The sequence below is a fragment of the Terrapene carolina genome, unplaced genomic scaffold (genome assembly GCF_002925995.2).
Source record: "Terrapene carolina triunguis isolate 2854851 unplaced genomic scaffold, T_m_triunguis-2.0 Scaffold113, whole genome shotgun sequence".
In the NCBI taxonomy this organism is placed as follows: domain Eukaryota; kingdom Metazoa; phylum Chordata; order Testudines; family Emydidae; genus Terrapene; species Terrapene triunguis.
This window is the reverse complement of record NW_020664464.1, coordinates 21,528,315-21,552,633: the sequence shown is the minus strand read 5'-3', so window position 1 is coordinate 21,552,633 and position 24,319 is coordinate 21,528,315. Positions and strand designations below refer to the sequence as shown.

At 41.0% G+C, this 24,319-nt stretch overlaps 1 protein-coding gene across 1 annotated transcript in view; it reads left to right on the top strand.

The window, feature by feature from the left end:
• Window positions 1-18,818: 18,818 nt before the first annotated feature.
• Window positions 18,819-24,319, top strand: part of LOC112112877 (cryptic protein-like) — a 30,469-nt gene continuing 24,968 nt past the window's right edge. Inside the window, exons 1-2 of the mRNA XM_029911697.1 lie at window positions 18,819-18,854; window positions 19,189-19,331. Coding sequence (XP_029767557.1) covers window positions 18,819-18,854; window positions 19,189-19,331 — 179 coding nt within the window. The remainder of the gene's footprint in view (window positions 18,855-19,188; window positions 19,332-24,319) is intronic.

Below are 24,319 nucleotides of genomic sequence, written 5' to 3'. Positions count from 1 at the left end.
CTACATCTCTTTTTATTGCTAGATTCATGCAAGATTTAAAAGCATGTTTATCTGCCCCTGAATTAGCCCATTTTGATTTAGAGGCACAGTGGGTCAGATCCTAGGGTCCAGCTGAACTTCATATAATGCAAGTCAGAAAGAGTGTATGGGAAGTGCAAAGATGGCATTATGCTCCTCTGATCCTAAGTCTACTTTGGGTGAGGTCTGTCCATCAGTTAGAGCAGTTCAGGCTGCTCTGATTTATGTCAGCTGCAAATGATCCCAAGGGCCAAAACAGCAGCAACGAATGAGTGCACTTTTGGGGTGTCCCAGCCATGTCCCTTTCCCCTGCTAAGCCAGCAGCTGTGTGTGTACAAGCCTCTATGATGAAGGATCCCCATTGAATTGGGGTGAACCTACTGGGTCAAAATGGTTGTTTAGCCAGATTTTAATGTTGGGCCCAAGTGCCAGTTCCATTAGAGTTTAAGCAGCAATGCCCTCTTGTATACCACACCTTAGAATCTGGCCCGAGAATCCATAACCAATACTATGGGTGGGCAAGATTTTTGCCATTCAAAAACAAAGCATAATGATGATTTATGTTTATTTTCCCCCAAACCAAGACTTCACGAGCTAATCTTCAGTGAAGTCTTGGTTTGCAATTAAGAAAAACAACACTAATATTCACCCTCTTTCACAGATATCTGTGCACTTAACATTTGTCAGAAATTAAATGAAGATGAAAAATCATTCTAACAACAGGCTGACTATCCTCAGGTTTTATACTGCTGCCCATCATCGTAGTATCTGAGCATCTTCCATGGAAAATCAATAGCCATAGCAAAATCCCTAGTGAACTTCATGCTGAGTCTCTGGCACTAAAGAGGCTGAAGCTGAAAAAGACAATTGATTCAGTGCCTCCCTTTGGAAGCATCTGGTGACAAGAATCTTACAGAAACTCTGCTGGCACAGACTGTAAAACTGCTTCTACCTGGTGGAAACCCCAAGGACAGATGATATCAACTGCTCCTGCCCCCTCCCTTCATAAAGAAATCCCCCCCTGTAGTTCAAGGAGCCAGGCTAACTGAGAGAGACATAAATTATACCTTCTTCAGAGTCTTTGAATCCAGCTCTGTGTGGTAAATTTTAGCCAGTTGCAACTGAAACAGCTGAAAGTTATAAACTCCTGGAAAATGGGATTAATAATGGAAAAGCTTCAGGCAGACACCCAGTGTTGCTGCAAGGTGCCAGCATAACAACAGAATGGACCTTCCATATCTAATTTTACCAGTCTGTGTCACAGAAACAGTATTATGACTGAAATAAACACTAAATGACCTCTATAAATGTTTCATATGTCATATAACTGGTGTCAATAAGAAGTTGCAGTCAGCTAATAAAACATGCCAACTCTCCAATCTGCTGCCTTACTGACCTTGAGATTTCCCTATAAAAGGTATTAAAAAGAAAAAAAATGTGTGACATGGCCCCTATAGTTTAGGCATCTGGATGATGTGATTTGTGTGCCATCTATAATGGGCCTAGATTAAAAATCTTATGAAATTATAAACTATTTTGGTGGGAGGTGCTGGCACCCACTGAAGTTAAAGATGAATTCCAGTTTCATTCTCATTTTTCAGTTGTTTATCACTTTCTTTTTTTAAACAAAGTTCCTATTGGGATAAAATTGTCCATGCTGATGCTCAACCCAAAAGTGAAATTATGTTTTTTGAGTGAAATGGAATAAGCCATTGAGTTCTTCAAGCATTAAAAAAAGCACTTTTCCTAATATAATATGACTGAGTATTTTGTGCTACCTCCAACAAGCTAGAAACTTCAAACTTGGCTTGTTTTGTCCACATACATCTCATAGAGATGTAAATCAGTGTAACACAGCTAAAGTCAATGTGGCTACACAGGTGTACCTGAGAAGACTCTAGCCTTCTGACTCTACCCAGAAGTAATAAGTGGCCTCTTAGAGAGGACTTTCGAGGATTCCACTCCACATCTTCAGGGAGTCCCTTCTCTGATGTCCTAATGTGGGGTAGGTCCTCTCTTAGATGAGCAGTTAGAGGAGCTTTAGCCTGAGAGCTTGCAAGGCCAAATTTGCAAAGATATTTAGGCACCTAGTGGGATTTACAAAAGTGCCTAAGCAGGTTAGGCACCTCACTTTCTTGAAAGGTGCCTAACCTAATCTGGCCCTCAGAACCTCTCTGTTGACAGATTCATTCTGGAGATCAGGAGGTATGGGGAAAACTCATACAGCCACTGCTGCTCTGATGAGCAGGCCACCTTTCTTTCTGACTAGTAAAGTATCAGCCAAAAGGGAGCAGAAGAAAAATCATGTAGATTCCAACAGCTGGTGAATGAAGAAGAAGGTCCCCCAATGTGTCAGAATCAATGGTCTTTAAAAACTTGCACATCCAGAAACACCTTCAGATATTTTTCTACTTGATTCAGCATTTAGAGAAAAGAATATGAGAAGCTTGCTCTGTTGACAAGCTCCTTTAACAATCTCGGTTTCTTTTTGTTGGTTCCCTTTATGTTGGATCCATGAAATCTCTTACAAACACACACTAAAACTTCATGGAAGAAGATGGCCAGACTGGAAATGAAGATCCTGATCTGCAAATACTCAGCGAGACGACTCACATAAGTGTGGGAGACGACTTAAACATTGCTCCTTTAAATTCCACAACCCCCCCCACACACACACACATAAGTGGCAGTACGTGCTCTGAACACAGAGGCAGAATTTGATAGCTACAGATAAATAAAACCTCAGCCTCTCCAGAGATTTGTTCTTTGTAGTCAAACATTTTGTGGATTCTACAGAGGTCCATGTTAATGGCACTAAACAGGTGTTTACAGTATATTTCTGAGCCACAGAAGAGGAGCAAGGTATTAACAGTTTATGGTAAAATGCTTCATGGAGATTGCTAATGGAGTGAACAAAGACAGACACAACCAAGATAATTTTCACCACATGTAAGGCTTTGTCTACACCTCAGATGAGTTGAAAAACATTCCAACCCATTTTAGATACTGCCAGCAGTGTCTTGTGTACACTGGCACTCAAGCAATTTTAAAACAGATTCAAGTGAACCAACTGGCAGTTTTTTTGTGTAGATGTAATTAAGGTCAATGACAGAAAAAAGCAGTCAAAGTAATCTTGCATCTGGTTAGAATATTATAATACACACACAGAGAGGTAGAGTATGTGTGTGTAGTATCTGCTTGTGATTTCCAAAGACGTTACTGACTATTTTCTAAAAAGAAATAGTATTGCCAGATCAGGCTTTGCTGAGTTAGGCCCAATCCTGCAAGCACTTAAATATATGCTTAACTTTAAGTACATGCATGTCTTCGGGATCATGAATTTACAGCTTATAGTAACTTTGCTGTTTATAGGTAATTTTCATGGGAGTTACTATACACACACGTGTACATTCACATACTGAGACTAGATATCTATGGCTTTATATAACAATATGAGTTTTGTTTTTAAAGAGCCTGTATTTTAAGGAAAAAAGAATGTACATTAAAAACTGCTTTAAATGTTTAACAGATCAATCTATTTGGAATAAATTGAAATGGTGCTCTATAAAAAAGGGTTACAGCAATTAGGGTTTTGATCAACTTTCTATTTATGGAATTTGGCTGTAAGGCTAGCTACAGTAAAAACCTTTTAAAATCTGAGCTACAAAAGCACAGACCTAAAAACACTGCTTATGGCTTTAGCTGCTTGGAGTTTGAAATATGACAGCAAAGGAAGGTTAAAGTAATCAGTGATGTTATAAATACCACTTAAGCTAAGTGTCACATATGGTATATTAGCAATAGATGGATTTAATGAAAACTGAGACTGGGGTCTACATCTGTCATCAAACAAATGTACGAAATATTTTATCTGAAAATGAAATGTAATAATTCAAGTGATAATCTATAATAGAGTTATAACAACTCCAAATGGTGAAACTAGTGCCAGTATAATACCTTTTGGCAGCTAACATTAACAGAACAGACAATTCCTGTGACTATTGTCTTGAGAGAACAGACTGTGTGATATGTCATAATCAAGCACACATCCTTAGATCAGCAGCTCAAAAGAACAGCATACTTCTACAAGTCATCCTCTAATGCAAAACCAAGTGTGATTTGTCGCACCATCCCAGCCACCATTACAGCCAAGATGGTCGTATGGAATTTTTCAAGCTTCACAGGACAAATATTAGAATGGATAATATCAGTGTGTATTTTAAAGAATAATTCCTAGCTCTTGCCAAGTCATGCTCTCTGTGGTATCTGCCAGAGTGGGAGGGAGGCATGCTCTCAAGGGGCCTGTGTTTCATGGTCATCTCAGGCAGGGGGCTGCAAAGTTCATTAAATGAGACTGATCTTATCTCTCTACTAGTTCTGTTCAAAATAGCCTTGATACGATGAAGGATTTATGTTACCCCCACTTCAAATAAAAAGTACCGAGGGATGGATTTCATTGCTGCCCTGTGGCACTGTAGAAGCCAGGGCTGCAGTTGCATTATTCATCACTGGTTTGTGTCACACAGAGGATTTATTGCAGGAAGAATCTATCTCCAAGGTAAGTAAGGATTTGTTTTTCATAATACATTTCATCATCTTAATGTCGCAAGAGGTGAGTACCTTCTCTAACTTTAATTCTTATACAAGTATATTCAAATAAAGGTCAAGGTGTGAGGCAAGCCAGGGAATGGTGCCCAGTTTAACAGCATTCTGGAAAAGATTAGAAGTATTGACACAGAAAAAATATTTTAGGATGAGGTCCCTTGGCACAGCAATGGACAAAACACCAATGGGTGTCTCTGTATATTATAGATTGGTGTGCCAAATGGCAGCTGGGGTTACACACACTCTTTCTGCAAAGACTTTCAATCATTATCCATTAGATGGATGATTTAAAAAAAAATAATAGACACCCAAATCTGAGAGTGGACCTCTCTCCTGTCTGGTATGCTGTGTCAAAATTCTCTCATCTGATTAAGAACATGAGCTGCAGACAGGATCTGTCGTCTTCCTTGATCCCACAGCATCAAGCCTTCCCACTCAACAATCATCATTTAGGATCTTAACATAAGTTTTCACAGACAATAATTTATGCTATTTACCAAGAGCCCTGAATTCAGCAATTCACAGGATCAGGTTTCAAATGGGATGGGTGGGGAAAAACTCATGTACTACAGACAAGACTTGATCAAGAAAACAAACTACAACTGCATTAAATGTGGAATATTAAAAGAAAGTCAATAGTAGATGGACAGAGTGACGGATAGCTCAGAAAGGGTAGTCATTTGAACATGGTCTGATGTGCTACTCTTGTGTAAGTGCTCACGCACATAAGTAGTCTCACTGAAGTCAATGGGTCTACACCCGAAAGTGCTCACCTCAGTAAGGGTCCCACATGCAGGCCCTACATGTTTTTGACCTTTGGGAGGGGAGGACAGAGAAAAGTGAGGCCAACTATAACTGAAAAAACCCTCCAGTACATGACATTATAAAAGCATTGATGCTGCTGTCTTAGACTGAGTAGTCTCCACTCTCCAGGGATTAACCATAATAGCAGCATTACAGATATCATTGTACACGAGTCAGCTGCCAGTAGCCTTGAATTATTCCAGATTTCTTTCACACAGTGCTATTATGTGAGAAAATGCCTCAGGAAAACTAGTCCGTGTTGTGTTTTAGGGCAGTCTGCCAAGAATCATGATGTTCCAGTTCTGGCAAATGGGTCAGAGTGATCAATATTTCACAGAAAACAATAGTGTAACAGTGGTGCTGTTAATAGGAAGGACTGGCAAACTTTAGAGAGTTGTGTGATACTGGTATGCAAATATTTCCTTCTAACATGAATTTTTCACTGTCTATTCTCTTGATGTATGTAGGTAGCTCCCATTAAAATTAGTCAGAGTCATACTCAAACATGGTTCTGATCTTGAAGTTCTTGTGCACAGAAAACTCTCCTTGACTCCCTTGGGATTTACACTGGCCACAGATAGGAAAGAGAACATATACTTCAAATATTACCTCGCCCAAGTCACCTTGTCTCTCTAATATTCTGGGACCGACATGGCTACAACACTGCATACTTCAAATTCTGTCAAGTGTAGAAGGGAGAATAGATGTGTGCAAGGGAATAAAACAATCCAGAGTTCTAGTCTTTCATTGATGTCTGTAGCCAGTGCTACGCTGAACCATGCTACTCTTACCTAAGTACTCGATGATTCTTGCGTCTAAATGAAAAATTGTGCTTATCCAAAATACACACATAAAACACACCTTCTCTTGAACTACAGAGATACACTGCAATGTAGATACACATTTGGGTTTCTAAACCGACCTCCCATTAAATCCCCGAAATAAATTCTAGTATTGTGGTTTCAGGAAGACCCCAATACTATGTATTTTCTGAATACCATTAGGGGATAGGCTGTGCAATGCAATTGCCTTATAATGATGAAAGTCCAGGTACCAGTGATTCTAAAGGTGTTATATTTTATTTCGTTGAACGTCATACTGTTTGGAAAATATATTCCTCATAGCTTCTAGCCATACGACTCATGTTGGATAAATCCTGACCATACTCTGCAGCTCCCCAGCATGCAGCTAGCCAAATCTCCATAGGTAGCCACACTTTCCTTTCTCATGAAGCTTCTTCTTATATTTTGGCCCCACAATGTAATGACTGATAGAGCTGTCTGGAAAATGGATTTTTCATGCCACAAAAAAATTTGAGATTTCAAGATTTTATTTCATCCCAATTCAGGACAAAAAGTCATAATTGTTTGTGAACCAAAATATTCCAAAAAAATTTGTTTGGACTCAATTCACTGAATATTGAAAAATGTGAAGTGTTTTGTTTCAATTGTGATATGTTTTTTATTATCATTAAAATATATAAAGTATAATAAATTTCAAAATGAGAAGTCATTTCAAAATGAAAAATCAAAATGTTCTGTTCTGAAAATGTTGAAACAGCATGTTTAGACATCTTGAAGTGCTTGTTTCAAAACATTTTTTAAAAGTGAAAATTTTGTCAAAAAATCAACATTCCCATGGAATTACTCGGTTTCAACAAATCATCATTTTGCAACATAAAAATATTCCCTTGGAAAGTTTTCAACTAGCTCCAATTACTATGCACCCCAGAATTTACAGATAAAACTCTTGATATGTCTGCAAACATTGGTACATTTCCTTAAACCCGCAAAATTGTTGCAGCTTTCCCAACACTAATTTTAATGGACAATGTCTGGAAATATTTACTATACAATTCCCCCCCCCCCCCTTAAATAGGGAACATTTTTTGCTTTATCCTTGCAACTACTTTTCTTCCCACATACAGATTTTTGCATATCGATAGGATGTAAAATGAATCCTCAAACACTCACCTGAGATAAGAATTGCCACCCCTATTTTGCAAATGAGGAAGTCAGTGGCAGAGCCAATAATAAAAATGCGGGGGGTCCTAATTACCAGTCTTATTGTCTAATCTCTAAATAGACATTTTAAAGTCAAATGTCAACAATGACATTTTTTATATATGTGCTGTGCAATTTCTGTATTTATCCAGCATATCTATATTATGAAGTGCGCTTGCTAAGCAAACTACATGTAAGGGAATATGAATACACAATTTTTATAGCAGGAGATGAATAATACCTAGAAACCTCAAGTAGAATGAATTGGCAGTAGCGATCTGGATATGACAAATATAGAAAGATTTGTTACAGCAAGGAGAAAAAAGCAGATAGTGTGCAGTACTGGTGATGACTGTAAATACTTTTGGTACACTCTGTACTGGTCTGCAAGGAACCAAAAAACCTAAATATATCATTACAATAAATTCCAACAAGATCTCTTTCTTTGTATAGCCTTCTTTCAGTGTCTGAGACATGAACTCTCATAGATCTTATCAGAATCATTGGTTTTTATTTTTCTCCTATTATTTATATCATTATATTATTTACATTGTCTCTGATTTCTCTGTTGCAGAATTCTCCCTCTCCGACCATCTCCTTCAACATTGACATCAGCCCCTTCCACCATGCCCAGTCACTTGGCCTTTCTGTGACTTCCAGGGCCTCTGTGCTAATGATTTCCTGTCTGCTTTCAGCCCTCTTCTCTCTATCCTCTCTTCCCTTTCTTCATCATGGTTGCTGGCACTCTCCATTCATCACTCTGCACCACCCTTGACTCTTTTGTCCCTCTCTCCCATCTCAAGGTCAATCCTGCCAACTCCCAGCCCTGGCTCACTCCCAGCATCCGTCCGCTTCCTTTGCTCTTGCTCTAGTGCTACAGAGCATCTGTGTTGGAAATCCTATGATCAGGCCAACTTCCTCTGTTACCAATTCATTCTCTGCTCTTTCAGTTCAGAACTCTAGTTCTCCAATTTAATTGAATCTCACGCCCACAATCCCAGCTGCCTTTTCACCACCATTGACTCATTCCTTAAACCTTCCCCTCCCCATCTCCACTTCTCTCTCTGCACAGGAGATTGCTGACTTCTTCCAAGAGAAAACTGACAAAATATAATGTAACGTTCCCCCTCCCCTTAGCTCACCTTCCCTTTCCCCATAGAATTCTCTCCTCCTTTTCCCTTATCACAGGCACAGAAATTTGTCATCTGCTCTCCTCCTCTAAGCAATCCACTTGCCCCAGTGACCCCATCCCAGCTTCAGATCTCCCTCGTACCCACTCTCAACTCCTCTCTTACTCTTTTCCTTAACCTCTCACTCTCCTCTGGTTCTTCCCACTCACAATACAAGCATGCTCTAGTCTCTCCCATCTTAAAAAAAAGCAAACAAAAAACTTGATCCCACTTGCCTCTGCAACTACAACCCCATCTCCCTTCCCTTGCTAAGCTCACTGAATGCCCTTTCTATAATTGCTGTCTCAAGTTCCTCTCCTCCAATTCTGTCCTAGACCTTCTCCAATCCAGCTCCTGCCTCCGACATTCACCTGAAACCACTGTCATCGAAGTCTCTAACAACTTCTTCCAATCTAAAACTCAGAACAAGTATTCCATCTTCATCCTCCTTGACCAGTCAGCTGCCTTTGACGCAATTGAACATGCTCCTCTTCTCAAAATTTTGTCCTCCTTTGGCTTTTGTTACTCTGGCCTCTACTATTTCTCCTTCCACCTTCATAATCACTCTTTCAGTGTGTCCTTTGGATCCTCCTCATCTATCCTCCAATTTGCTATGAGGGTTCTGGTTCCTTTCTCTTCTCCTTCTACACCTTTTCTTTGGGCAATCTCATCTGCAAACAAAAATTCCGATACCATCTCTATTCTGAGGACTCACAGATCTGCTTCTGTATTTCAGATCTGTCTCCTTCTGTCCAAACTATAATCTCAGCCTGTGTCTGACATCTCCTTATGGATGTCTAGTCATCGTTTCAAGATAAACATGGCTAAAACATAGCTTCTAATCTCTCTCTCTCACACACACACACACACACACACTCTCTCTCTCTCTCTCTCTCTCTCCTTTTCTTGATCACAGTGGGCAATACCACCATCCTGCCTGGCACTCAGGCCCATAACCTAGGCATCATCTTCAACTCAGACCTCTCTCTAGGTCCTTACATCCAGGCTATGTCTAAATCTTGCCAGTTCTCTAAGATACAGCCTTTCCTATCCATCCACAGAGCTAAAACTCTTGTCCAAGCTCTCCTCTCACATCTCAGTCATTGCAACACCCTCCTCTCTGACTTTGACAAGTGAAATGTTGCCCTGCTCATACCCATTTAGAATGCTGCTGCAAAGATCATTTTCCTAGCCCATTACTTTGGCCAGAGAATGTTTGTTTTTAAATTCCCACACTGGCTGCACCGTCTCTATTGTACCAAACATAAGCTGCTTGTATCTATTTTCAGGACCCTTCACAGTCAATCCCCATCCTAGCTATCATTTCCCTGTGATATCCTGGGTCTCAGACCCAGGCCTGTGAGTTCCCAGACAACCGTCGCATCCCAGCCACCAACTGATGTCTGCTGAAACCTGGAGGGCAGAGGAGCTAGCAGGACTATAGCCTCAGCCAAGGCACCACCCTTAGGAGCCGTGATTGGAGGATTGCCTGGCTCCACCAGTTGGTCCACCCATGCTATTTAAGCCAGGAGGTGGCACAGGAAGTTGTCTGAGAAACTAGATAATTCACTGCTGCTACTTGTGCCTGTTTTCTGCGTTCTGCACCCAACTCTGTGGCTCCAGCTCCGGCTCCAGCTCTGACTCTCAGCTTCAATTCCTGACTCTGACTCTGGCTTGACCTCTGGCATTGGTAATTGGCAGTTGACTCTTGTCCAGACCCTCAACTCCATTTCCCAACCTGGATGCCTGCTCCGCCCACTATATCAGACTCCTGGTCTGACCACTAGGCAAGACTACCTACATCCTGGTACCCTATACTCCCATTCAATATTGAGCTATCAAAGCTGACCTCCAGTTGGGGGACACCATCCTCCTTTGCCCACTTGTTACATTTTCAAATACCCATGTTGTCCTTCACACTTGGGAAATGCTCTCTGTAAACATCTGCAGAGCTACCTGATTATGCACATTCCAATCCCTCCTTAAACTCTCTTTTCCCAGGACACCTGCCAAAAAATTTGACAACGACTAGGCTGCTGGTGTGCAGAGACCACAGCCTAACACATTCACCAAAAGTGTCTCATTGTTTTCTTGTACTCCCCTTCTGTCTGTCTGTCTCTGTCTATTGTCTCATGTCTTATGCTTAGATTGTCATTCCCTGAGGGCAGCTAACATCTTTTTGTTCTGTGTTTGTAGAGCACCTACCACAGTCCATGACTAGGTCTCCTAGATACTATGGTAATACAAATAATAATGAAAGAAAAATAATAGGCCTTTTTTCTGTAACAACACTTAGGAAGTTGTGGCCTTGCTAGAGAGAAGACATTCACCAGAAGTTAGCAAGAAGAGCATGAGGTATTGCAGGGGCCAGTGGCCTCAGCAGCACCGGATTTGTAATACCATCCATGCAACATACATAAATTAAGACTTGCTTGGGTTTAGCCATTTCCGAATTCTGGCAGAAAACAACTTGTCGTTTATGCTGGTATAAGGAAAAGCAGAATCTGGACCACTCTTGCCCCCAGTAGTGCTTAATATCTGATGCCTCAGATGAAGGCAATGACCCATCAATTGCCCTAGACCAGAGGTTCTCAAACTGTGGTCCACATACCACCAGTGGTCTGCGAGCTCCATTCAGGTGGTCCATGGGTAGTTTCCCTTAAGGTGTGTGCCTGGGCTGCCGCACACAAGAAAATGAAGAGCCATCCATCTAATTAGTGGAGCCGCACAGGCGTGGCTCCACTAATTAGGTGCCTGGTCCCTGGAGAAGATGCACATGTAAGGTGAGGTGGTGGCCTTGGGGGAAATAGAAGGTACATGGGGGGAGCAGTGGGGGGAGAAGAGGGGGTAGGGGAAATTTGGGACGTGTAGGGCTGCAGTGGCCAGAGAAAGAGGTGACTTTCCCCAGCTCCAGAGCTGTGGCTGCTGGGGAGTGACCCCCCTCCTTCCCAGCCCCAGCTCGGGGGCTGCTGCGGCGCGGGAGAGAGGGCACATCCATCTCATTAGAAAGGTAAGAGTACGGATATTAAAATATGAGTTGTGTGCTTTCATTTGTAGAACAAAAAAAAAGTTAATTATTATTAAGTTTTTTATATATAGCGCTTTTATCCAAAGTGCTTTACAATAGTTAGCTAACGGTATAAACAACATTTGGAAAGATTATTAAGTGGTCTGCCAAGACCCTCAGCAATTTTCAAGTGGTCCGCGGGAAAAAAAAAGTTTGAGAACCACTGCCCTAGACAACAGTACTGTGATTTATACATGGATGGAAAATGCCTTTGTGACCCCTGCAGGTGACTATACTTATACTAAAACAAGATAGATTTAAAAACCTTGTAAAATATTGAGTTGTATCCCTGGATATCAACTTTCTATCTCTGCTCGCAAAGCCCCTTTGTATCTACGCTTTTCTAATATAGGAACTTGAGTTCCAATTCCTTATATGGAAAGGTATTGTTCTGCTGTTGGTAACTATGTTTCATAGAATCAGTGAGATCCAGCCTCTAGCTATTGATCTTCCACTTACAGAAAAGTCAAGGTGTCACTATTTAACTCATCTTGTATTCCACTTGTTAGTCCCAATAATATTACTTGTGTTTCCAAATAGCACTGTCAGTAACATAGTTTTCCTACCCTGGGAGGTATACCTTTGCAAATTAAATCTAAAAATAATCAATGCACTCTAATATGATTAAATCTAAAAATAAGCAGTCATATTAATCTTGTGTAGGAAAAACCCCTTCTAAAGTCATTCCAGCTATTTCTTTCATTGGGGAGCAGTCAGTTTTGGTTCAGCTTGTTTTCAGCCAGGGCTATGTCAAAAATGATTGCCTGTGAGTGAGTTTCTCATTGTTGTCCTTTGGAAGGATTGTCACCAGAGGCTTAAATTAAATCTCTTTCAGTCAGAACTATTGCAGTTATGGCAGGTCAGCTCAGGTCAGTCCTAACTCCTGAGATTTACAAGAGGGCTAGTTGGAGCTCTTTACATACTTTAACAAAACATTACTGTGTACACTTTGTATTACATGCAGAGATCCTGAGTTTAAGCTGTGTTCAGTGCCCACTTCAAAGTCAGTATCTCACTTCTCCCCTGTTCAAAGTCAGTATCTCACTTCTCCCCTGTTCTTCTCCCCTCTTCTCACTTCTCCCCTCTCCTTTATCTGAGAAGTTCTTTTATGTTTACTGTGTTAAACAAGAATTTTTAAAATGGAAATAGATTTTGTATGGAACACGGGCCCAATTTGTCTTTGCTGGCATAAAGGGAAAATAGGGCAGGATTAATGTCCCCCTGCTGAGTGAATAGAATTGACACAGCAACTAAACACCCATGCCCAGCCCATGCTAGCCAATTCGGGCTTGCAGGGCTCGGGCTACAGGGCGGTTTCATTGCTGTGTAGACTCCCGGGCTCAGCCTGGAGCCAGCCTCTAGGACCATGGAGAGTGGGAGGGCCCCAGAGCTCGGGCTCCAGACCAAGCCCAGAAGTCTACTACACAGCAATGAAACAGCCCTGCAGACCAAGCCCTGTGAGCCAGAGTCGGCTGGCACGCACCAGCTGCAAATTTTTCTTTGCTGTGTAGACATACCCATAGAGGGCTTCTCAGGTAGATGCAGATCCACTCCTTGTAGAAGCCCCTGGCACAGGGGCAGCATTCTGGGACAGGCCAGAGGTGGCGTAGCCAGGACATCCCATTGTGCAGCTGAATTCAAATACATGTGCATGTGAAGGACCAAGCAAAAAAAGAGGTCAATCATTTTGGAAGGTTTGGGGCAGGAATCCTATAAGCACGTATGTTAATTGAGGCAAACAGTAAAAGCACTGGAGTTTGAAACAGGTAGGAAGATTCAGTTTTCAAAAACTACTGCACATTCACATGCTAAAGTTTTCAAAGCTCTGGTGTTAAGAAGGGCTGTGAATAATCCTTTTATAGGGCCAGACTGTGTCCTGCATAGGTCGTGCTGCAGAGCTGCAATGCCCAAGCAGCACTGAGCCAGATTCTAGGTTTGTCTAGTTACAGGAATGGGGGAAAAAGCCTAACCGCAAATTAATCCACATTTGAACATAGCACATTAACTGCACTTCAGACTCCAGACTGTTCTAAAATTCCTCCCAGTATTTCTGCACAGAACATCAGGTGACCTAACAGTGACGACTAATGCAGAACCCCATATTGAGCAAGTAAAGAAGTAAGTTTTTTCACTGACACATTAAAGCATGAAACAAAAAAAGAAATAAGGAGATTTTCAAAAGCAACCAATATGTTTGTGGGCATAACTTTTAATCAAGAAATAATGGAGCCCACATTTTTCCTGCAATTAATCCCAAATACAAATGCCAGCACACATATACCTATCAGATTTACTTGCTCAACCTGTCACCTTCAGAAAAGCAACAACCACAGTGAAGTCTTTCTGAAAATCAGACTCAAAATGAAGAGCCCCAATAATTCAGGGGAAATGAGTTGGCAAATAAGGGGGTTTTCAAACTCAGAAACCCAAGAAGAACGTGAACAAAGTCACAGCAAAATCTCAAAAAGAAAATAAAACAATCCCTTCAAAGAGGCTATTTTTGTTCTGAGCTCCTAGTCTCTTTGTAGTATGTCTCACATTTTCTCATAAAACAACTGAATCGCTAAATAGAATTATATAAACATTATGAGCTCCCAGCTTTGCTTTTCATACCATGCCTGGCAGGTGAATGGCAGCAATTTCTTCAAGCTTTTCCAAGCAAGCCTAGGGGACTATTTTACTAGCTCTCTGCAGCTCTGATTAAAATAAATTACGAATAATTGCTACAAATTCACACAAGGCGTAGGAACCCTACATACTTGTTAAAAATTAAATGTTGTGGAAGATGGTTGTAATGACATTTTCATGCAAAACCACATCATTTGGAAAGCAGGATGTATAAGTATAATCTAAAACCCGTTCCATGCTTAATGAAGACAACAAAAGGATATTTTTGGAAATAATGACATTTTCTAGCTGTAACATGGGGCGCAGAGGCATTGCTATTAACCCATTAAAAGTCCCACTGAGAGAAAGAGAGAGAGAGAGATTATTATCTTATAAAATTTGCCCCCAAATTTATTTCTCAGGCTGATGTTGAATGTAAACTGCCTTGAAGGTACAAGATGACTATCAGAACGAAATGTAATAAAACAGACAAAATATATTCAATTAAGATTTTGTTTTGATTTTTTTTAATTAATTCATAGGCTTTTGCAATTTTGCATTCTGTATAATTTCTAACTTTCCCCATTTCTGAGTAAAATGAAGGTAAATGCTGTACTGATTAATGGAAAAACCAATAGAACTCTATCCGTTCAATACTTTGGTAGTGGCCTACTGGAGCCATTTTATGGTCTCTAGTACAAGTTCAACAATAACTCAACTTCACAAGGAATATCCTGCTGTCTCATTCCCCCATGCCGTTATTGGTGGTCAGTAGAGTTTCTCATTCTCTTTGTCTCAGGCTATGTCTATACTAGAAAGGGTTTGCTGATACAGCTATAGGCCATGTCTACACTAGCAAGTTTACAGCAGCACAGCTGTAACGATGGTGCTGCACCACTGTAAGATCGCACGTGTAGCTGCTCTTTGCCGACGGGAGAGAGCTCTCCCGTCCACATAATAAAACCACCCACAACGAAGCTCTCCCACCGACATAGCGCAACGCACACTACTGCTTATGCTGGCGACACGTAAGTCGCTCAGGGGTACGTGTTTTTCACACCCCTGAGCAAATAAGTTTTGCAAACATAAGTGGTAGTGTAGACATAGCCATACTGGGACAGCTATACCAGCAGAGCCTCCAGTGGAGATGCAGTTTATATCCCATCATAAGGCAATCTTTTGACCGTATAGTTAAACCACCTTCCCAGATGACATAAGCTATAATGGAAAAAATACTCTTTTGCCAATATAGTTGTGTTTACACAGGGGTTGCTTGGTGGTTGTTGTTTTTTTTTGCCGGCATAGATATGTCAGTCAGGGGTGCTTATTTTTACACACTCCTAACCAATATAGCTATACTGGCAAAACTTTGTAATGTAGACCTGGCCTCAAGGCTATGTCTACATTAGGAGTACTTTACTGGTATAGGAATACCAGTATACTATACCAGCAAAATGCTCCTAGCATGGATGCAACTATACTGAAAAATTGTTGCTTTGTATTGGTATAGTTACCCCCACGACTCCCCTGAGCAAAAGAAAAGCATGAGAAAAATAGCAATGTGGCCACAGCAACAGTACCCAGGAGGTCAGGCGGGTTTGTGCTCATGCAGGTAACCCATGCTGCTGCATATGCAAATAGCAATGGGGCCACCATGGCCCCACCCATACTGCTATTTTTAGTACATTAGCTCAAGCAGAGCTAGTACGTATCTGTCTACCCTCCCAGCTGCTGTACAGACTTATCCTACTGGCAGAGCCAATGCCAACCCCACAATGCTGCAGGAATACCCCTAAAAGAACCCTCCTAGTCTCTAAAGGCACATGCATGTGCCACTTGTAATAGTTGTCCAAGCTTGCGAGCCCCTGCACTCAACTTGATGGAATTTGTCTGTCGTGCCATAACTTCTGAATGCCACATCTGATCTATTCCAAAATTTCAGGGAACGTTCTAGATATCAATGGCCAGAACCCTCTTCATTTGGAGGGAAATCAGAATGCCAAAAGAGGGAAAAGAGGGACATGTAAACCTCCTGTCATCTCTTGATGGCACCCATTAACCCCTTGCAGCATAACATTTCCCCTGCTCATCTCTCAGGAGAGTTTAACATGTTGACACACTGAGGTTACGTGTGCACTTAAAACATTGCTGCAGCTGAGACACTGTACTGTAGCACTTCTGTGTAGACACTCCCTACAGTGACGGGAGGGGCTCTCCGATCGCTGTAGGTAATCTACCTCCCTGAGAGGCAGTAGCTAGGTCGACAGAATTCTTCCATCAACCTAGCACTGTCTACATTGCGGGTTAAGTTGGCTTATACATGCCGCTTGGAGTGTGGATTTTTCACACCCCTGAGAGACATAGCTATGCCAATGTAACTTTTCAGTGTAGACCTGCCTTGAAAAACATAAGAGAAATAATTACTCTCCCTGCTGGGGAGCAATGGGGCAGATTTCTTAGCCAGCAGGGACAGCCAGAGGGAGAAGAGAGAGAAGGCTTCATTCATTCCATCTTCCTTCCTAATGTCCTGTCTCCTCAGCCTGCCCCAAGTGGGAAGAAAGACGGCACTAGCTGTCCACCCCTTCCTTCCAATCAAGGAGAAAGAAAGGCAGTCTGGGGTGAGGGAAGAAGAAACACAGGGCTTCCCTGGCATGTTGCAGAGAATGGAGGATCATAGCAGGAATGGGGAGAGAGCAATAGGGGAAAACAGAGCCCTAGACATGGTGAGGAAAATGTGGTACCTTGATGGGGGCGGCGGGGGAGGAGAGACACATAGCACCCTTGACATGGTGTAGACTAGAGAATGGGGGACCCTGGCGTGGGCATAAAAGGGATTGGAGGGGAATCAGAATCCCTGACATGCTGGGAGAATGGAAGATCCTGGTGTGGGGGGGAGAAGGGAATGGAGATGAACAGAGCCTCTGGTATAGCATGGAGAATGGGGGACCCTGCTGTGCAGGGATCCACAGAACCATTAGTGGAGAAAACTGAGGGACCCTGGTGCAGGACGTTGGTATGGGGAAGGGAGGCGCACAGAGTTACTGGCATAGGGGAAAGAATGGGGGACTTTGGTATGGCAGGAAAGAGACTGGGGGGCACACAGAGACCCTGGCAGGGAGGAGATTGGGGGAGTTGCAGGAAGTCCCTGAAATAGATGGGGATGGGAGGATGGAACACAGGGAACATGTTGGGAGCATGAAGGAATGCCAGGAGCATGGCCAGCAGAAGCAAAAAAGCATGTAATCCTCTAATATATGTTGTGATTTAGAGTATGATTATGTTAACAAAACAGTAAAGACTATGCAAAAATGGCATCATCTTATTCTATGGGGCCTATCCAGGAAGGCACTTATTTATGTATGTAACTTTAAGCATGGGTACGTGATCCAATACTTTCCATATTCAGGGCCAAGATGTGTTGCCAAGTTATATCTGTTTTATTTTGTTGATTCAGGCCCCAGTGCTCCCATTGATGATTGCACTTAATCACATGCCTGGGCCGCCACAGCCCCACTGATGTTAATGGAGCTTTGGGTAGGCACAGAGGTATGCCCTCATAAAGACAATTGCAGGATCAGGGACTACAACAAGGAACACTTCATGAGGCTCCCCCTGAAGAGCTACCTCGATTCATTCCATCAGGCTGGGGGAAGGTTTTCACTCACCTCAGGTGTTATTGTTCCCCTTTGCCAACCAGTAGCAGATTTTGATTCCGACAGGTCAGTTTCCCATTTGTAGCAGAAACTGTGGAGTCAGGTATTTTCTAGGAGATTTGTTTCCTTACAAAATGTACACACCATCCTGTTTCCTTGAACCAAGATGGCAACACACTGCACAAAGGCAACTGTCTTTTGCATAAACCTTAGCTGAAGCACTGCTCTGCTCCAGCCCCAGATGTAGCTACCTCCCTCCAATCTGACTGCAAAACTCATGCTTAACACTTAGCCCTCAAGAATAGAAACAGCCCTAACCCAAAACTCTTACCAAGAACACCCTGACCAGAAAGGCGAACCCTTAACCCTCCTTTTGTGCACTTGCTTTGCAATACAAAAAGAAGTTCTGAAAGGAATAATAACTATACTGAAAGTGCTTTAACCCACACAATACCCTTATTGGTTACTGCCTGACACCCTTAACTCTTCCTCTGGAGAGTTTCACCAATGTGCAAGTCATTAACATCCTTTGTTACAACATTACAAAATGTATCAATATCAACTACAATCAGTGGAAATAAAGTGGAATGAAAGACTAAGCTATTGAGAGTGCTGTTAATTTCACTGTAAAGTCTTTCGCATGTGGAACTTTGGGGGACGTTTCTATTATCTTTGTATAAATAATTAAATAGTAAAATAAAGACATGCTTGCCTACATCTTGTGGAAGTGTAAAGATACTATGAGGACATACTTGCCAGAAATGGGTTTACTCATTATTGCAGGTGTTAAGATGAACTGGTAATTAGCCTGTTGGCAATTTACTTTCAGAGAAACTTTGGAAAAATCTTACAAATGTCAGTTACTTTTATATTATCTCTTTAACTTATGAGCATGGCACACGCAAAAAGTCTTCATCATTATGCTAAAGTGAGTGCAATAACTTTATCCTGAATTGTGTGCTAAAAGGTCACAACCACAGTTATATGGAGGTGAAAGATATTTTACCAAAGGCACTTTAAGGTGAACAATTAGGAATTGTAATTACTGTAGTACTGCATATACCTCAAGTGCCGCTTTCTGAATGAAGAAGTAGAAGCATGATTCATTCCCATTAAGTTCTTCTTTTGCTTCCACGGTAAAAAGACTGCATGTGAATTCAATATTGTAAAGATCTTCTAAAGCATGCTGCAGTAGCACCATATTCCAGACAGCAAAATAGAAAAGGACCGATAACTGGTCATTTGGGTTTTCTCCTTTACAGAAAATGAATAGTCAATATGTGCGCTTTGAAGTGTTTGGATGTGAAACTGAGGAACTAACAGACTTCTGGGAAAAGACAATTGAAAAACAAACTAAGCATCTGCAAATTGAAAAAGAACGTCAACAGAGAAGTGCTCTGCCAAAGTAAGTGGGGGGGAGGAGGAGAAGGGATGCTTGTTTCTGTGGGTTGATATTGTAATCCTTTAAAAAAATAAAAAATAAAAATAAATAAATATATTTAGTACATGCAATAGATGCCAGAATGACCACCAGGAAATTGGGGTTCTTTGTATAATATACAACAACAAAGCTTCATGCGCTGCCCCTCCCCCCTGTATGCCTCAACCATGACCTCAATGGCTATCTCAAAAAGATAAGAGAGGGTAGTTCATTCTTGGGCCCTGCTCAAGTCACTAATGCTACCTTTACCCCTCACTGTTTGGTGCTGTGTGGAGCCTCAGTTCAACCACAGCAGAGAATCTGGCCTTAGATCATTTAGCCTTTCTAACCTTGTGTTCGCTAGGAAAAAATGTATGTTCGTGTGTTCTTAACTCAGAGTAACTAACGTAACTAACACAAGTTCAATCCCTAATTAAAACAAGGCAGCTGTAGTTTCAACATGTGTAGGCAGGCCAAGGCAAACCCTAAACTCCCCTCTAGTCTTTACCTCAGCCTGCTAACCTGTGAAAACTATAAACTGCCTTGTCTTCAGAGGATCTTAGATTGTGCTGGTTACCCCGAGGTAAGAACACACCTTTTTTTTTTTTTTTTTTTTTTTTCCTAGTGAAGATGCACCTTTTCACATAAGCTGGTCCCAAATAAAGGAAGCGTTCAAAATTCACCCACCCTTTTCCTTTTTTTTTTTTTTGAAAAAAGGTTAAAATCCAACAGCAGAGGAAGGAAGGATGGTGTTGCATTTAGTGCCCTGGCCTAGGGCGTGTGAGAGCTGAGCTGAGTTCAGTTCAGTTCCTGGGTCTGCCTTAGATTTACAGTGTAACCTTGGGCAAGTCCCTTAATTTCTCCATCCTCAGCTCCCCACCTGTATAATTTCTCCTGTCTTTTGTCTGTCTTGTCTATTCGCTCTTCGGGCCAGGAACTGTCTTACTATGAATTTGTGCAGTGCCTAGTACAGTGCCTTGATCCTTATTGCGGCCTCTAGGTACTACTGCACTACAAATAAACTCCCACCTCTCACCTAACCTATCTGGCTAACAAGTAAGAAGCATTGCTCCTAGTAAGAAGAATCTTGTAGATTTAACTGTACACAGTCTCTCCAGTGCTATCAATCTAGTCGTGCCACCCAAAGGAAACTAAGAAAGTACTGTAAGAGGTTGTCCAGCAGGTGGCAGCAGCCAATCTTGAGAAATAAGGGATGACCTACAAAGTAGCTTTGTCAAGCCAGGAGAGATGAAAACTAGAGATGACTGAGCCCCAAAGCTCAGGTTAAGTTTCCTCATTATGCTAGAAGACACTCCAGATGAGCAGGATTTAGTAGATCTCCCACTGTTGCTACTGCTGGTAGAGCAGCACCAATGGTAGCAATGGTGGGAAATGTTAGGAAGATGAGTTTGGTGGTATCTCTCAAAGCCTGGAGATGTGCAAGACTGAAGTCTTTCTGGTGATATCGGTGTTTATGTTTCCTGTCTTAGACTCAGAACTGAATGGAAGGAGAGGTTGGAAAAAAGGATACAAATGATGAAGACTCAAAATGAAGAGCCAGCTAGTTGAAGGCTTCTTACACATTTGGGAAAAGAAGGAAAAATGTTTTGCAGAAGAAAACCATAGTGTATTGCAAACACCCAATTTATTTTTATTTATAAGTTTCAATGAGATTTATTCTACAGTACCATCAACATGTAGGGAGTTCATATGTGAAACCTCTATTACTGCTTATGAGACCTATTATCTATGTGGACCCCTCATTCAGTGAGGAGAGAATAAATGTGTATGGATCCTAAATTGTGGTTCCCTGATCCAGACAACTGTCTGGAAAAGGAATTTAGTATCATTTTAACTAAATGCTCATTGAAATAATCTCCTGTGTATTTTATTAAATACTCCTTAGGTTTCTATACATACTGATATTATAGAGCAATTTAATGTGGTTTTTCTTTGAAATTGTTTAATACATTTTTGTGTTTTTGACTACTATGAAACCACAAATATACACAGAGAACAAATACACTTAAAAGATATTAATTTATTACTAATACACTTTGGGAGCAGGTCCAATTCCTCCTCCTTATAAGACAGATTGTTTCAAAGTGTATCCATCTAACCCCTACCACAAATGTGCAATAACCTTTACTAAAATGGAAGAGTTTCAATGAAGTAATGCTATCAAGTTGCTTCTTTTTTAGTGATTGTTTCATTGCCACAGGAGTAATGCACGGCAAAATGGATTCTTTTAAAACACATTAAAAATCCCTTTCCCTCAATTGCTCAGCTGTCAGTCTCTTGCAATGACATCATTTGACTAGTTCTCCAGTCTCCATATAGTTCCAGGGTAGACAAGATTTTAATTACCAAGGGGGAGGGGGCGCAGAGGGGAAATCAGTAAAAGCAAGATTCTGTTTTTTAAATAGCTTAGGTAAACTGTTATCGTAAAGCATGTTTAAAATGTTCTATTTTCCTTTGTACATCACATTTCAAATATGCCACGTTGGAGAGACCTGAGGGCAAAAAACAAATCTGGCATCCAATAGGAGTTGTGCACATGGAAATGACAGGCTGATTGGGAGCCTGAAAAAAGCAGTTCAAACATAAAAAACTACCTTGGAACACATGCTCAGAAATCAAGTAATCAGAACTTTTGAAAAGAATTTCCCTGTGGGCTGAAACTGCTTAAAATATCCTATGCTCCATTTCTTCAATATGGTTTTCTTACACTGCTTTCAAAGTGACATAAGCTAAACTAGAAAGGCACTCTTATTCCACATCTACATAGGGAGTCATAACAGTATAACTATAACCACATAATTATACCTGTAAATTTCCCCATGTAGACAGGCCTCAAGGGAGTTAGGCACATGGCTCCCATTAAGTTTTAGTAGGAGTGAGCGCCTTTGAAAATCCCAGGCTGTGCAGCTCAATTTGTGCAGCCCTCACTTGTCTGTGCTCAGCACCTACTAAACCCAAGACCAAATTCTGCTCTCAGGGTTGCACTGGATTTTACACTGGTGTAGCAGAGATCAAAAATGGGACCCAAGGATCAAAGGTTATGGCTGCACTACAGTTTAAGTCAACATAAATTATGTCATTCAGGACTGTGAATTAGCCACTCCCCCAAGCAACATAATTTATGCCAATTTAAGTGCCAGTGTGGACAGCGCTATGTCAGTGGAAGAGCATCCCCTGGCAACATGGCTACCACTGGGGGGGCTGGAGAAATTAAGCCAATGGGAGGCCGATGGGAGAGTTCTCTCCCATCGGCTTAGAGCAGCTTTGTTAGAGAGCTTACAGCAGCACTGCTGCATCAGTGCAGCTGCTAAAACATGCAATACAAGAGAGACTCAGACTTACTGTACTGAAAATCTAGGAGTGAGAATTTCACTACAGGATTCAGATGGATTGACTGTTAGTCTTTAAGGTGCCACCAGACTCCTTGTTGTTTTTGTAGATACAGACTAACACGGCTACCCCCTGATACTTGACTACTTTCCATACATATTCTCTTCCAATGAAATGAATCATGGGGAGCAGACCTGTCAGAATCCACTAGGTGGCAAGAGTAAGAAACAGAACAGAGTGCCTGCTTTCCAAAGTATTTCCCCGTGATACTTCAGGCTCCTGACATCACAGGACTTTACTTCAGTGATGTCACAGAATGATACATTGTGGGATGTCTTTAGCAAATTAGGATGTGCCAATAGATGTGAAGAGAAGTGAATAAAATATATTTTTTAAAATAGTAAACTGAAATTTATCTTTGTGCTGAATGCATTCTCCCCAGCCTGGATCCTAGGGGTTCTGAGAACATATTTCTAGATTTAGCCCAGTGTTCAGTTTAGCTTTGCAATTTACCTTGAGTGTTTAAATGAATTATTCTGGGCTCAAGTTTCACAGTGTTAGATTTAGGACTTTGGGTCATGTTGTTATCTTTATTTATCCAGGGGGTAGCAACCCATTTTGATTACTAACTCAATCTCTTTTTCAGGAGCAATCTGACTAGTAGCTTTATAAATTACTAGTAACAAAACACTACATTCCCACAGCAATAAATACAATTTAAGATCAATCAGCAAAAACTAAAATACAATAAAACTGAAATTCAAATCTAAATGTCAAGAAACAAACAATCAGAAGCAGGAGCAGAATGCGAGATGAAAATGTTTGGGGTAAATTGAAAAGATGGGAGTATAAGTCTTTAATTCACCTTGATTGTCATTATAAAAATAAAAAGGAAGTGAAGAGAAAAGACAAACTTTAAGACAAGCCAAAACACTGAAAAATGTTCCTTACCTCTAGAGACTATAGGACTGAAAAGGTTGTGGTTTAGTAATTGATAAAACTACATGGGCACTGTAGGATCATTATTGCTTAACAGAATGAGCCAAAAATCCTCTGGATTATTTATCAGTCGCTCTTAGTAAAGGCAGAGCTTTTAGCAGAGTGGGATGTGCAACCAATACAGTGAGATCTAGGAATTAAAAAAAAAAACACTTCTTCAAAGGACAACTTCATTTAATTTGTTTTTTTCAAACCAAATTTACGCATTGGTTTTTAGTATAACAATGGGATATTTCAACTATGCCAATCCATTTTAATTATTTTTTGTGATTAAAATAGGATACGTTTGCTTATCCTTTCCAGCTTTCATTATTTTACCATTCTTCCTCATCTGGATAGTGTGTTACTAGAAGATGTACTATGTACGATGTACTATGCCTCTTTCATTACATAGGCACGATTAAGAACAACTGTGGGTGTGTGTAACACAGACAAAATCGGAAGTAGCATAGTTTTACCATCATCTAAAACAAACACTAAATAATCTGGATCCAATCCCTCTTAGGCTCTGTTTATGAGAAGTATATTCAATGCTACCATGGGAATGACAGATATTCCATTTTATCTGTATTGTATGGATAAGGTCTGACAACTTTGAAACTGTGTTTAAGGGAGAGTTTAAA